Source organism: Macrobrachium rosenbergii, chromosome 44 (assembly GCF_040412425.1).
Source record: "Macrobrachium rosenbergii isolate ZJJX-2024 chromosome 44, ASM4041242v1, whole genome shotgun sequence".
Lineage (NCBI taxonomy): Eukaryota > Metazoa > Arthropoda > Malacostraca > Decapoda > Palaemonidae > Macrobrachium > Macrobrachium rosenbergii.
Window position 1 is genome coordinate 2265504 of NC_089784.1, and position 17500 is coordinate 2283003.

The 17500-nt window shown below is 32.2% G+C and overlaps 1 protein-coding gene across 2 annotated transcripts in view; it reads left to right on the forward strand.

The window, feature by feature from the left end:
- Positions 1 to 17500, forward strand: part of LOC136829259 (nephrin-like) — a 540754-nt gene that overhangs the window by 479777 nt on the left and 43477 nt on the right. For both annotated transcript variants that reach the window (XM_067087602.1, XM_067087601.1), the window contains 3 exons: positions 11110 to 11315; positions 14667 to 14777; positions 15341 to 15541. In XM_067087602.1, the coding sequence (XP_066943703.1) occupies positions 11110 to 11315; positions 14667 to 14777; positions 15341 to 15541 (518 nt within the window). The remainder of the gene's footprint in view (positions 1 to 11109; positions 11316 to 14666; positions 14778 to 15340; positions 15542 to 17500) is intronic.

Genomic DNA, 17500 nt, shown 5'->3' on the forward strand with positions numbered 1-17500 from the left:
CATATATATACATATATATATATATGAGTGTATATATATATATATATATATATATATATATATATATATATATATATATATATATATGTGTGTGTGTGTGTGTGTGTGTGTGTGTGTGTGATAATAATATCCTTTCACAGAACCTTTCATGATGCTTGAGTAGGCCTTTTTTTTTTTTTAATGCTGAGACGAATCAAATTTTGTTACTGTCTTCCAGTTTACCGAACACAAAGCATTCTACCTTACCCATTCTTTTTTTCCAGATTGATTTTCTAGTCAAATATGTAAACGCCAGTCTTGCTTACTCCCCCTCACATTTTTTCCACGCCGAGATTATTATTGTTCTATTTGCCCTTTTTGTTATATTTCTCCAGAGTGACCCTCACCCCTGCTGCTGCCACTGGTGGGGGGAAGGGCGGCGGGGGAGGGGGGGATATTCAAGATTAATGAATTCCACTTTTATTTGTTATGGTGGCAAAGGTTCGAAGAACGTTCCCTTTGTCTTCGAGACTCCTCGGGCAAACATATCCCCAACTCCGGCGCTCACTCCCTCTGTTTGATCACAAATCATTAGATAAAATCTCTCTTATTACTGAGTGCTCTCTAGAGGGGTTGGAGGGGTTTACCTCGCTGGATTTTTTTTTTTTTTTGGGAGGGGGGCTTGGGGATGAAAGCCTTCTTGCATATGTTTGCGTCTTCATTTGTAGAAAAAACGGAGGGTGTTTAATTTTGCAGAGAGCGGGTCTTACGCTTGTAGCAACGCGCATGCGTGTATCCATACAGCTCTGTTTGATCGGTAATTAAATCTCTCTCTCTCTCTCTCTCTCTCTCTCTCTCTCTCTCTCTCTCTCTCTCTCTCTCTATATATATATATATATATATATATATATATATATATATATATATATATATATATATATATATATATATATATATATATATATATAATATAATATATATTTTTTGGATGTGCTTGTAACTATATATATAAATATAAGAAAATTGATATAAGATACATTGTGGCTATATATACATATATATATATATATATAGATATATATATATATATATATATGTGTGTGTATGTGTGTGTGTGTGTTGTTTTTGTGTGCCAGCTTGCCTCTTTGTTTCTTTGTAATTTTGTAAGCGTGAGGAAATGTGTTCCAATTATAAATGACAACGGTACGGGCAGACCTGAGTCCTTTTCAAGCCCAGGCAGGACGAAAAAAAAAAAAAAAAGAAAGGAAGAAAGATCTGAGCCTAACTATGAAGTCCTGCTTCATAACTGAGGAAACATTGTCCATCCAAAAAAAAAAAATAAAAAAAAAAATAAACCGAAGCAGGAACTCTGAAGGAAAAAGCAGCCGCCTTTCACGGGAATATGATTTTTTTGCCCCTGACGCAATTTGCAAATAGGATTTACACGCTGGAACAAAGCCCGGAATGTTTGGACCTTCGCAGAGAGCTATTTGTTAACCTTGCAACACTCGTGCAACACTATTTGGAGATCTTAATCACTAAACCAATCGGAATAAAGGCTCGAGCGGGTGATCCAATTAGCGAGCGCAAATATTGATGCATTAAGAAGGAAAATTCGTAGCTCAAATCCTCGGCAAATGTTGAAAGATTACCTCTCGGCGCATATGGAGATTCCACCGCCTGTTTGTTCAGCTGCTCTGGTTTTCTCTTCTTGAGGGACGTAATTGGTGTCTATCGATCGCCCAGCGAGAACTGCGTGTTAATGCATATCTCACTCTGTTCCCGTTTGTGTGAACGTAATTACACGCAGCGGTGTTCATAAAATAGGTAAATTGCTGACCTTGTTGATACGCTATAAGTTAATGCGTCGTTTGTTGTGGGTTGCTGGGAGTAAAATGGGTAAACGTGAACGTGCAGTACACACGCACACACAACCACAAATACACAAAGCACACACACATATATATTTATTTATTTATTTGTGTGCGTGTGTTTGTTTTTTTCCTTTCTGGAGGGAGCAACATTTGAACGCCACACCCGTCTTCTCTCTTTTCAGCAACCCGTCTGGAGTGATGACACTAGGCCTAAGCCTTACTTATATATGTATATAGTGTGCGTGTGTGTGTGTGTGTGTGTATTGCAAGTTCACGTTTATCAAAAAGCTAGTCATCCGCCCACTTTACTATAACAAACGACGCATTAATTTACAACGTATTAATACGGTTAGCAATTTGGCTATTTTATTGACACCACTATGCGTCGTTACGTTCATACAAATACAAATACAGTAAGATATATATATATATATATATATATATATATATATATATATATATATATATATATATATATATATATATATATATATATATATATATATATATATATATATATATATATATATATATATATATAGAATATTAGGTATATTAGGTATGTGCGTGTGTGTGTGAGTGAGTAATATACTTAAAGCACTTGAAAACCATTCACAATCCTTATTAGATTCTATAATATTCGTTTTCCACTGAGAATTAACTCCCTAGGTATTCGAAGACCCTCAGCCGAAGAAGATATTCTACTTTGTTGCTGTTAGTTTAGCAGGTCTCAAGGGACACGAAGAAATACTGGCAGTTTCGGAGTGAATATCACTGATGAAATCCTTTTCAGTTCATGTCGGGTTTTGCTGTTAAAAGCAGGTTTCCCGTGATGTGATGATTTAGGAGCATTGGCCTAGGTTTCCAGAATTGTGAACAAATGGTATCTACTTGCCATTTATAAAATGAAGACACTCTACGTTCAAGTCGAGTGTTGTTGCAATCACTGTCACACTTCCAAGTGTTCTTCTGGTAAAAATGTTTGTTAGCGTTTCAGTATTGCTCTTCAAGTATCGACAGCTTGATAAGCCAAATATTCGTACTATTATCCTTATTAAAATTCCATTGATATAATAAAAAAAACTATATTAAACGATCCAGGCTTTAAAATAAATTCAATCTCTATTAGATATAATATTTTTTTCCAGTATAGAAGTAAAAGTAATTGACAACTTAAAATATGCTTCAATTTAAAAACATTAGTTTCAAGACCCCTGGATGAACCTCACGTTATGATATGTCTATGAAAAAATATAATACTGTAAATTCATGTTCACTGATTCGTTATTCAAAAGACTGAGCTTATTGAAAAAGAAGTGGCACACACTAAAGGTAATTTATATAGCAAAGAGAGAGAGAGAGAGAGAGAGAGAGAGAGAGAGAGAGAGAGAGAGAGAGAGAGAGAGAGAGAGAGAGAGACTTCTTTAGGATAGGATTGGCCTCATAAAAGAATGTATTGAATTTTAATATAAACACCATAATTAGGAACCTTCAATTCACATCTCTTACCTCCATTTTTCTGCAAAACGTGTAATGTTTTCCACTGCAGAACAGAAACATCACGTCATTATGTCTTATAGGATTAGCTCAATAAAAAGTATTTTTAGCCCCAGGAATAACTCTACAAAATTTAATAAGTGAGATCCCTGGCCAAGAGGCTGACATTTCTCCTGACAATATCAGCAAGAAATTGCCCGAGGGAGCCCCAGTGATTACAGTGAAGACGTGACCAACCTGGAAACTTTATTATGTCCATTTTTAATATGGAGTTGCGTTAGAAGTTCACTGAAGACATATGCAACATCGTCGTCAGTCAGTTTGAGAAGAATGAAGTGAAAGAAAGGCTACGAGGGAACACAAATACACAAGAATAAATAACAGTTATCGTGAGTGAACATTTTCTGAATTTTTCTTGTCGTTGTGTGAATTCTCTTCGCCTCTTTCAAATTTATACCTGGATAGTTAAGTGTCGCTGGAAAGATAATCAGAAAAGTGAGGTTTTCAAAGATTGCAAGGAATTCTGTAAGTTATAGCGATACTGTAGTTTATTCTTTTTTTTTTCAAGAGCTCCTCTAAAGGATAATTATTTACAATTTTATGCAAAGGTTCATGAAAAAAATTTATATTTTATACTCACTATCATGAGACCGTCTATTGCTCTCCCCGTCTGCGCATGCGTCATGCATCTCAAAAGGTCAAGGTCTAACTTAGTTATGATTTGATGTGGATTGGTGCCTGTCAGATGATCCAGAATGTATTTCATTCTTAGTGCTTGAAGTCTATTTATAATTACCGTAGGGTTCAATTAAAATCAGGAACTCTCTCCCTTCCCTCCTGCCCCGTGAAAATACAAAAAAAAAAAAAAAAAAAAACGCGTATTTTGAAAAAATACCAAAAAAAAAAAAAAAAAAAAACGCGTATTTTCAGTGGTCGATATTTGTCCCAGATTTGTTTTTGTTTACGAATCCAAAGTAATTTTTTTTTCTGCGGCCTTTTACATAACCTGAAAAACGGGAATGTAAAGTAATCCCTCAAATTCCATTTCCGGGAGGTCAGCAGGATTGATCATTCCTTCAATTCTCAGCTGCCAATTCACCCAATAAGAAGTAATCAATCACGCGCGTCTGAGAAATCCGTCTTTTTACCTTCCTCCAACCATTTCGCAAATTTAAAGGAACTAATCATGGGAGAAGCCATAAGATTTGAATGAGTTGTCCTTCGGTCCACTTTCCTCCTTTTTTTTTCATAATTCTCAAAAGGAAATTTCTGACAGAGCTCGTTGAGAACAAAATGATTATGTTGAGTTTCATTGATGTAGAATTCAATTTTCTTTGTTAATTTCATAAAAGCGTAAAATCATTCGTGTCAGATGTTGCGAAGGCGCGGACGCTTCATTTTATAGATTTATTTGAAAATATTCCCGTGAAAAATAGTGTAAAATGTGTGAGCCACGTTTCCTTTCTTATTTCGTGATAGAAGAGTAAAAAGGGAAATGTAAAATTATATGAAAGTTTTAAGACCTTTTTTTGTCAGTCCCATTTAAAAAGTTACCAGTAGCGTAAAACCTTTTGATAAAACGAAAAACTCCCGTTCTTTATCATTTCTAGATAAGATTTATCACTAAATACTGCGTAAAGAATGGTCATTCACGTGCGTTTTTGTCTGAATGGCGTAGTAAAAAGATATAGTATTTTCTAAATGAAGACATGAAATAAAAAGATTGTTTTACGAAAACAAGCCTTCGTTTACCCCATTATTATGTGTATAAAATGCTAAAATGTTTTGCCGTTTGCTGAACTGGAATCCCTGATGTCCGCACATTAAATCACGGATGAGCAAAAAGCGCCTTTAATTGCTTTAGAATATGATCATATTAACATATAACGAGCAATCTTATAATTTAACAAAATTAGGCATCCAAACATTGTCTTACTTCTAACCAAGTAGAAATAGTCTTTTTAAAGACTATTGTGGCCAACGAAGAAGAAAATCCAGAAATGGTAAATAGGACAGAATAGGTTTTCAAAAGCCCTGTAAAACCTTTTTAAATCTAAGATAAAAAATATAGATTTTCATATTCATTTGAATACACAGGATATTAATAGATTGTTTAGTCATAAAAACGATCATTGTTAAAAAAATTCCTTTTTCGGAGATTTATTATACAGATTACAACAAGGAACACTTCTGTTTTCAAAAAAATTAACAATAACTAAGACATAAAAATGTATTTCATGTTAAATGTTATTGATAATTGGTATATTGTAGTCTATTTTGATAATTGGTACATTTCAGTATATTAATAACCAGCGTTTAAAAACCTGACATTGTAAAGTAAAAAAAATGCAATTGAACAACTTTGTAACAAAAAAGGTAGGGATGGATAAAATTACATTATATGGCTAGCTTACAAAAAAAATCGGTATTGATAAAATTAAATAAAACATCGCGTTGATAAACATGGTTATTAAGGAATAAAATTACATCAGTTGCCGAGCTTATAAAACAGATATATCAGAATAAGAGAAAGAAATCACTGAAATTATAAACAGATATAAATGAATTTAATCAAATGTATCGAGGGAATTACAACAATGGAAAATATGGGTTAAATTTGTAGAAATCGCCGAATGAACAGAAAACGTTTAAACCCACCGATGTTGTTAAGATAAGTGTAATTAAAAGTAAAGTTTAAAGAAAGAACATAGTTCAGAATTAAATAGTTTTTAAAACTGGATTCAGAATGTAGTTTTTAAAAATGGAAACCACACAGCCATTCTTGAATGAAATGATTTACTATCTCCTCGAGTTTATAACCGAAAATAAGGTATATTTAAAGAAGAAAATAATATCAATTGTTGGAAGTATAACCAAGAAAAAAATTAGGCTTCTGCAAGAAAATGAAATAAATCGCCAAGTCTTGTGCAATAAATTAAAAGCAGTTATTTAAGAATAATATTTTTAAAAACCATTGATCCCATTACGAAATATATTGTTGGATTAAATGAAATAAACCCCAGAGTTGATACAAGTAGGCCCAAATGATGTAGATTAAAATAAATAAATCGTCGAGCCTATAAAAATGATATTGCAGAATAAACATAAGAAAATCTTGCAGACTGAAAAATAGGTATTACACAATGAAATTACATAAATCATTTAGCTCCTTTAAAAACCATTGTAGATAAATAATCTATCAGTTTTTTAAACAAAAGAAATCGGAACATCTCGCCCAGCTTCTTGATAGATAGGAACAGATATAGTTTAATGAAATATAAGAATTCGTTCATCTTATAAGACATATTGAAGATAAAAACGAAATCGGTCATCTAACCTTTTAAAAAAAAAAAAAAAAAAAAAAAAAAATCGGAGATCTCCCAGGCATCATCCTATCTTGTGTGTGGTCTTTGGAATATTCCAGAGACTTGGCAGATTGCAAATTCAGGAAATACCAACTTTAACCCAAAACTTAACAAAAAAGAATTTATAGCGATTGGTTTCCATGAGATCTTTTAGGTACTTATACCTTTTATTTTTTTGTGAAATGTTTGATATGAGTTCTACTGTCTTATGTTATTTTTTTAATTTTTCTTTGATGTTGTGATCTAACGTTGTTGATTGTTACGAAATCACGAAAGAAATTATCAGATAGATTGACTATTTTATGGAAATGCCTGGCTTTAAAACAAATGTAAGAAGAGTTTTATAATTCCTTTTTAGTTTGGTAATTACTAATGGCATTTAAAAGAGGCGAATATGCAATTCGTTATGTTTATTGCCAACTCCCAACTCCTTTTTTCCATTTAACATAATTGAAAACTGTAATAAGTCATTTATATTTTTGCTCTTTCTCCCTGCTAATATTGCATTTTAATAACACACTACACAACTATTTTCTAATTTTAAATACAAATGCAAAGAAGGTGCTCGATAAAATATTTATTTTTGTTCCGCATTATTTTGCTTGAATAATTGGAAATAAACGACAATAAAATACTACTTATATGCTAATTAGTCTTCTGTGATTGCGCAGTTCATACATATATGTCTTATAAGTTCGATGGGTTCTTATATTTCATTCCACAATAGATGTTCTTATTTATCTAGAAGCTGGGTGATATATTTCGTTTTATTTTATGCTTAAACAACTGAGAGATGACTTTCATTCATTCTGCAATATCTCTTAAAGGAGCTAGATGATTTGTTAAATTTTATTCAGCAATACTTTTTTCAGCTAGAAGACTTATTTAAGTTTATCCTACAGTGTCAGCGTCATGGGCTCTACAATTTATTATATTCAACAGTATTAGTCATATATTATATTAACTCATTGGTTTACTTAATTATATATAACCTCAACCGAAAAATAAAACGTTGGATATGATTTAAAATGTTTACGCATTATAACGGATATAAAACAATATACGTCACATTAACTAACAGGAAAACGAAACGATAGGAAAAAAAAAGGAGGTACGCATTTGTTGCTTAAAACCAGTTAAAATACAAAAAAAAAAGGTCAATAAAAATAAGGTCTTTCTTTTCCTGAACTCTTGCCAAAATTTACATTAATGTATGAAAGATGGGGACATTCTACTTTTTTGTCATCGTTGCAGCTGTAATCACTAACGTTTGTCAGGCACTGCAAGCTTTCCAACCATACGTGTTTGAAATCTCCTCCTGATTTGTATATAGAATTGTTAACCATTCTTCAGGTGTGAGAAAACACATCTGAATTTGTATAGATATATCCCTCGTGTTTTTCCCTAATGTCAGATGCTGCTTTTACGCTCGCAAGACTCTGCCTCTTATTCATATATATATATATATATATATATATATATATATATATATATATATATATATATATATATATATATATATATATATATATATATATATATATATATATATATATATATATATATATATATATATATATATATATATATATATATTATACACATACACATATATATACATACATACATTTATACAGTATGTATATATATGTATATTATATAAATATGGATATATATACCTATTTTTATACATGTGTACACACACACACACACACACATATATATATATATATATATATATATATATATATATATATATATATATATATATATATATATATATATATATATGTGTGTGTGTGTGTAACTTGATCTCAAGTTCAATAAGCAGGATTGAGTTTGCCTGTTAATCCAGTATACTAAGTTTCCCACTGATAAAGTTGAATTCCTCATTAGCTACAATAATACCAGTATTACCAGAGAGTAAAAATCAGCTCTGAAAACCCAATTCTTACTGAAAAAATGCGTATTAATATTACAAGAAAAATGTCAAAGCATTAAATTATTAATAAACATTTTCATTAACAGACGGATGATGAAAAGTAAAAATTTCATAAATCACATTATCGCAGTGGAGCAGCCAATTGTAGCCTTGAAAAATTCGAGACATTTTAAAATACTAGGCTAAATTCTGCCGCGACCTCAATATAATTCAGAATCTTTCCCTCAAGTGGAAATTCCAATGCAATTTCTCAAAGTTGTCGGGCACAATAAGGCAAAATGAAAATATTAGAAAAGAGCAGGCCCTGAAAATTTCGGAAAAGCGCAAGTCCTGAAAATATCAGAAATGCGCTCGGCTTCCTCACCGAACATCTTCCTTTATTATTATTATTATTATTATTATTATTATTATTATTATTATTATTATTATTATTATTATTATTATTATTATTATTATTGAAGAAAACTCTACACATATCATTGATAGTTGTTACTGAATGAAATTTACATTAATAAAATTTTTATATGTATATTTTTTCTTTTGAACGTAATATGACGAGGTCCACGAAATTGTAGGTTTCCAGAAACTTATTTTTTTCTTTTTTGCAAAAGAAGAAAAATCAGATAGAAATGGAAAGGGTTTAGAGCATTTACAAAGTTATCATGATTTGATGAATCAGTTAACACTTATTGGCTCTGCAAAATCTTATACTTCCTTTAGTTAATTACAAATGACGTCAGACATAATTCCTGTTTCTTTTCCATGGTGAGGGGGCTTGAATATTTTTTTCAATCATTTATTGAGTTATTATATCTTATATAAATGCTGAATTTTTTTTAAATTTTTTTGCACTGATGAAAATATTAAATTTACTTTTCCATAACAAAACTCGAATTGATATTTCCAGACCTGTGTTTAACCATCCATAACTGTATATATATATATGTGTATGTATGTATATGTGTGTGTATATATATGTATATATATATATATATATATATATATATATATATATATATATATATATATATATATATATATATATATATATATATATATATATATATATATATATATATATAAATAAATAACCAACACACAATCACGTGTGGAACATAAATAAATTTCTGACTCCCATGAAGATCTAACCCAGGTCTTTCAAATGAAAGGCAAGGGCGCTGCCCACTAGGCCATACAAGCCATAAAAGAAGTTGGAACCAAAGGGCAACTGCACCCAAGGAATTACTTGAGGCAAGTAATACACATACGTGTGTGTGTGTTGTGTGTTTGTGCATGTGTGCGTGTGTCTGCTTCACATGGCAGTGGGTAGCTTATGAATAAAAGGACAACAAACACAGCTTAACAGTGGAATCGCAGGTGAATCCTTTGTACAGAACACGACCTCGTCACAACCGCTTCCATTTCCCACACAGCAGTCTTCCGCAGTGCCAGTTACCTCTGCTTTGGACAAATGCTCCCTCCTGGATAGTAAGGCCTTTACTTTCCAGTACATCTTTTACAGCATTTACACAGCCCTTTCTTGGTCTTCTTCTCCTGTTTCTGGGTCATACAAACTTTCCAGCAAACAGGCATTAGTCCACACTTTTAACATAACCTAAACATCTCAGAGCATCGAGCCATCATTTCATCTACGCTGACCATTTTGCTATTTTTGAGATTCTCTATATTTTTACCCCATTTCGTTACCTCATAGGCAGCTTATCCTACGCAGATAGTTCATATCAGAAGCTTCGATGTTTTTCTTTCATTCGCATTGAATATTAACTTTCTCCTCCATAAAAGAGAGTTAACTAAACGTTCTTTTCGTACATACTTATTTTGACTTCCACAGACTATAATCTCAGTCTCTCGCTACAACTCGTTACCTTACTTGCTTCACCAATGTCAATCCACTATTTGCCACTGGATTTATTTCCAAACGCCCATATCAATCTTGCAGCATTTATATTAACAGTCATTGCTCCATCTCCGTGGTTCCATTAATCTTCAAAACCTTACTCATGCCAACAATTACTTTCCACTTGCACATAATTTCTTGCTCATTTATTGGCTTCTGCAGATGCCCTTCACGATGCCAAACAGTAATGTGTCATCTACGCAGGTACATAAACACACACACACACACAAAAATATATATATATATATATATATATATATATATATATATATATATATATATATATATATATATATATATATATATATATATATATATATATATATATATACAGTACAGGACACTTGCCTCACTGATGAAAAGTTCCGAGTTGAATTTCGCATTACCGGTAAAGGCAAAACAAACGAAGAACTTTTCCTTTACAACACTGCCTTTGTCTGCGTAAGTGGTAGATTAGGAAGTACCTGTACTTGATTGCACGCCGCTTTGCCACCTAAAAATAACACCAATCACGTTTCTGTTCTCTCCCATCAGGGTCGACCTCAGAGGACGGCGAAAAAACCAAGCGAAGCACCTTCCTCTGTCTGTCCTGAAAGGTCGGTCGAGCTTCGACCTGAAGTCTGGGAAATCCGGCCTGTACTTGCAGACCGTGTGGAGTTCAGATGATGGTCTTTACCGCTGCAGAGTGGACTTCAAGAAGTCCCCCACCCGAAATTCCTTAATCTACTTAACTGTTATAGGTGAGTCAGGTTGTACTATAGGGTCTGTTTGTTTGATGGCTGATAAGAATTTTTTTGATTATCTCTGGATAATTAAGTTATTTCAAATAAAAGTATACACGTCAACAGTAATAAAAAGGTGTTTTTCCTACACACAAGTATACTTTGTATATATATATATATATATATATATATATATATATATATATATATATATATATATATATATATAAGTATACTTGTGTGTAGGAAAAATTTCTTTTTATTATTGTTCATGTGTATACTTGTATTTGAAATATCTTAATTGTCCAGAGATAATTAAAAAATTCTTTTAAGCCATCAAACAAATATGTGAGGTTTTGATTTATATTTATATATATATATATATATATATATATATATATATATATATATATATATATATATATATATATATATATATATATATATATATATATATACATATCATACATAAAATACATACATCACATATTTCTTTGGTTTCACATACGAATTAAGTTTTTGCATTCTCGTTTTTCTTTTAAGCGAATGTCAGATCACGTTTCACCCCACTTTCATAATTTTTTTTTTTTACATTCATTTATGTCAAACACTTTCGCGGCGTTCTTGTTTCAATCGGCGCCCAAATTCCCCCTTCCCCCCCTTCGACCTCTTTCAGGGCATTATGGCCCTTTTCGGAACTTCAAACGGACGGGAATATTCGGCGCAAACATTAGACACATCTTCCAGTCATAATACGTTTACTTAAGGTACACACCGTCAAAGGAAATCGTGACGTCACCTTCGCTTCTCCGGCCTTTGAATCAAACGCGGGCAATACGTGATGCAAACCCGCCCAAACACAAATTATTAGTGGAGCCTCTAAGCCGCGTGGGTATGTTCCTGTCGTTGTTGATGTTGGCGGTCTTGTTTTACCCGATGATACACTGGGCATGTTCGTTTTTCTGATATTTACCGTGGAGTTAGTGTTGGTGATGTTTTACCTGATGATACAGTATAATAATGATATGAATTATGATAATAATACAGATTATCATTATTATGTGTTTTTAAATGTAGGCTGAGTTTGTGCCAAAATTTATAATACAATAACGATTATCATAATAATATAGATTATCATTATTATTTGTTTTTAAATGTACGCTGAGTTTGTGCCAAAATTTATAATGTTTTTGCTCGAATAGTAATATAAATTATGATAATAATATAGATTATCATTATTATTTGTTTTTAAATGCACGCTGAGTTTGTGCCAAAATTTATAATGTTTTTGCTCGAATAGTAATATAAATTATGATAATATAGCTTATCATTATTATATGTTTTTAAGTGCACGCTGAGTTTGTGCAAAAATTCATAATGTTTTTACTCGAATAATGATATAAATTATGATAATGATATAGATTATCATTATTATTTGTTTTTAAATGCACTCTGAGTTTGTGCAAAAATTTATAATGTTTTTACTCGAATAATGATATAAATTATGATAATGATATAAATTATCATTATTATTTGTTTTTAAATGCACTCTGAGTTTGTGCCAAATTTTATCATGTTTTTACTCGCCGCCGTTGTTGAAGGTACAATGAATTTCTCATCATATTTTATTGTCCAGGCGGTGGCTGTTGTTTCACCACATGGTACATTGGGTGCTTCTGTCAAATTATCGTTTTATTTCCCAGGATTTGTTGCTGTTGTTTCAACAGATGATACGTTAATGGCATTTCTCAAATTTTCGTTATTTTAACGTCCAGATATTTTTATATCAAATCCTGTTTTTTTTATTCCAATTGGGTAAATGAAATCAACAAAGACATGCTATTATTATTATTATTATTATTATTATTATTATTATTATTATTATTATTATTATTATTATTTCCATACATCATACTCAAATGAGTCTCTAAAAAATAATTCAAAGACACAGGGATGTATTTTCAATCGTTCATTATTTTTTCAACGTGTATTTTTTTTTTTAATTTTAAAAACTTTTTGACGTATGCAGTCATTGTATCCAACAAGCTAATAATTGAGAAGAGAAAAGCAAAACGAAAAGAAACAGCTAGAACCAAATAAAGATGGAAATAGAAAACCATACGTAATGTGACGCTAAGAAATATCCGAAAAGTTACGAATGGGTTCAAACAAATAACGAAAACTCGCTTGTCGTCAAAGATCAAAAGCTTGTACCCGCAAAAATAAATCGTTTATGAGTGACTGGTTTGTTTGTCAAGGGATGAAACCAAAAATAGGTTTCGCAGTGTAAACAGCAAATGAAATAAATCACAGGTTTAGAAGAATTGCCATTTCCCTGATTTCACGCTATTCGTTTGTACTTGAAAAAATTACATCTCAGAAATGATCGTGATATAAATCGGTTAATCATAACATAAAATTGCCTGAACGCAAATCAGAGCTTGAAGAGAAATTACAGCTAAATATCGGCATACTGTTTTGAAAATGTAAATATATATATATATATATATATATATATATATATATATATATATATATATATATATATATATATATATATATATATATAATCAGAAAGCTACAAACGTCCTTTAATATCAATTCACTCTACCTCGAAGTAATATATTTTCATATATGTTACCGAAGGGGAATTTTTAGTTGATAATAAGTCCACCGTCCGTGCTGGTCGAACCAGCGACGGACGAGGAATCAGGACACAGTGACACACTGACCAGTGGTCGCTGGTTCGACCCCACGGGACGGTGGACTTATTATCAACTAAAAATTCCCTTCGGTAACATATATGAAAATATATTACTCCGAGGTAGAGTGAATTGGATATTAAAGGACGTTTGTAGCTTTCTGATTGTATATGAATCACGGTGATGTGATAAATAGTCATATATATATATATATATATATATATATATATATATATATATATATATATATATATATATATATATATATATATATATATATATATATATATAAGTACAAATGGGTTTATTAAGAGATAATTTGTGCCAGTAATATCTAGTTATAGAGGATATAGGCTAAATGGTTAACAGTTAAATGTTGAGCATATTCCCTTACCAAGAGCCACTGGCTTTTTATTCGGAAAACATTAACATTTGTTTAGTCTTTTTCATTCCTGCATTTTATTTTATATTTCAATGTTTACCAATCAGAGACTGGATTCTTCTATACCTAATCAAGATTAATTTATGACATCCTAATATCCCCTATCTATCTACAAATCTATCTATCTGTTGATTATCAGTATATCATTCCCTGTACTCTATGTTTTCAATGAGATTACTTATACTCTCGTTTACTATATCTAACTTTTCATCTATCTGTCCCCAGTTCCACCTGACAGCGTGAGGATTTTGGACCGCAATGGGGAAGAGAAAAGTTCTACCATCGGTCCTTATGTGTTGGGCATGACGCTTACTCTGAAATGTGTCGCCACGGGAGGTAAGTTACATGAAAGATGTATTTTAGGCTCATTAATTAAGAATTTCAGTATTTACTATCATTTTTATTATATCTGTTTGCGTCAGATACCCGTCCATTATTATGTTTTCAATCTGAATTCTAATTTTACGTGAAAATCATATCAGGTTCCTTCAGTTTTAATGCAAGGCGTTGTTTTGTACTTTTCAGTGGCTTTTTCTTGTGTAAAAGTTCTCAGATTGTTTGATTTTTAAAATTATTTTACAATATTTATAGAAACTTTCTTTTCCTCTCGTTTAGACCATGAGGACTTGTGTGAACTATCACCTCACAAAATATTTGACATTTAATTAGTCCTATCACCAAAAAAAACCTAGATCATATTTACTTTAATGCTATTCATAGTTAAGGAATCAGAACAATAAACGATAAAAATCGATAATGCTATGTTCATTTTAAATTACTGATAACGAATCTACGAAACTATACACATAGGACGTTTTTGATCATGAATCCAGATGATTCTCTACAACGCTGTGAACGTGACTTTGTTAAATTTATGTTTTTTTTATTTATGAAAACAGGCCGGCCTCCACCTAAGCTGACCTGGTGGGCAGGTTACAAGGAAGTGCGAGGTCAGGTCACCGAGGGCAAAGGGGAGGTCATCAACACTCTCACTGTGCCATCTCTTCAGCGGCACCACCTCGATCAGTCCTTTATCTGTCAGGCATCAAACGCAGAACTGGCCGTGCCAGTAACGGCTGCCGTTACCATTGACATGACCCGTAAGTACCGGCGATTATCCGTTTTAGAATAGACACCATAGACCCACATTCCATTTAAATAGCATGTGTTTATTCTGGAGGATTATAAGGAGATTTTATATTGGTGTTGCAAGTTTGTAGAAGAAACATGATTTTATGTGAACGTTGTGAGAATCGTCCTAACAGCAGCGCTGGGCGTTTACTGAAATTTCGACGGTGGGCGATTTACAAATTATAATGAATTAAGGCGGAGTTCTGGTAACATTTTATGTCAGACACAATTGCCAGAATCGATGTTGCAAACCGTCTTGTAGATTCATAATTAGTACAGAACAATTGAAAAGGCGGAGTTCTGGCAACATATTATATCAGACACAATTGCCAGAATCGACGTTGCAAACCGTCTTGTAGATTCATAACTACCTCAGAACAATTACAAACTCACATTAATTGTGTGAATGCGGCTGAATGCGATAGTAACTTCCTTTCATCAGCTAATATTTTATGGACTTATGCCAATACTTCTGTATCAATACAAACGTCGTTATGTATAGCTGATGCACACACATCAATGGAGCTGATTATTATGTGTGTGTTTGGTTGTTCCAGAACTGGTGAAATTTATTTTTTTATTGACTCACGTCAATACAAACTGTCAATAGACCTTTCGCAGCAGCAACGCTGATGACTCCAGACTGGTTATCAGTTCCACTAAATGCGTACGTATCGGCTGAGAGAGGGAGAATCGTGAACTCACTTCATAATGCGACCTTATCTGGAGTCAGGTCTATAGACAGGGCGCTTCATATTGACGACTTGGACTGGCAGCCAGGCGAGATTTGTGAGGGTGGCTCGCGTTGGGGAAACTGAAGGTCAACATTGCCCACGCTTCTTCTTTTCTTTCTTTTTTTTTTTTTTTTTGATAGGTCGATCGTGACTCAGTTTTTTTTTTTTACTGTCATCGGTTAAAGTTACTTCTCTCTCTTTCTTACTGATGTTTTCAGTTTGCGAGGACGATATCGGCAATACTTTTCCATTTAGGAGACAGCGTCAGTTTAGTTGAAGAGAAATTGAAAAGACATTTTAAATGTAGATATTTTCGATATATATATATATATATATATATATATATATATATATATATATATATATATATATATATATATATATATATATATATATATATATATATATATATATATACTTATATATATAAATATAATATTTATAAGGAAGACTGATTTGTCGACAAATGTTAGAATGTTTTATGATTGAAGAAAACTGTGTTAGAATTTGTGGACGGACGAATAACTGCTTTGATGTTTAAAGTGGTTTTAAGACGAAGATATGTTATGACTATGTGACTGTATATTTATTTATTTTTTTTTTTTTGATGGAGTAATACGTGAAACTAGAGAATGCAAATTGGACACTGGTTCAGAGTTGTTTGACAAGAAAATCATTCATGAATGGAGTATGGAATGCTTGATGTCTGTAGACGATACTGGGATAAAGAAGCAAAACTGCAAGCACTCAGGAGAGATTTGAAACTGTCAGGAAAAGAAGAAAGCTGCAAGCAACTGTGAGCCAGATTAGGTTATTAAATATTAGTGGAAATCAGTGGGATGCAACGGTAAACATTGATTTGACTGGTGGGAGATTGGATGCTCTTGTTTCGCATCGGCATATAATACTAAATATATTGGGTGATATGGTAGTAAATGTAATTAATGATGGTAGCATGCGAGACATATTTTTCATAGGGGCTGCTGACCCAACTACTCGGTATGAAAGTCATGTGAATATATTGAGTGCAAATGAGAGGAAAAAGCTTGAATCTGCTGAGATGTACCGTTTTTGCGTGTTAGTTCGCATAAAGAATCATTTAAAAGGCGATAGACATCGATATCCACAAAGGCAGTGGGAAGAAGTTATGGGATGGTTCAAGGTTTATTGAATGATATTTTGGGTTTTTAATTT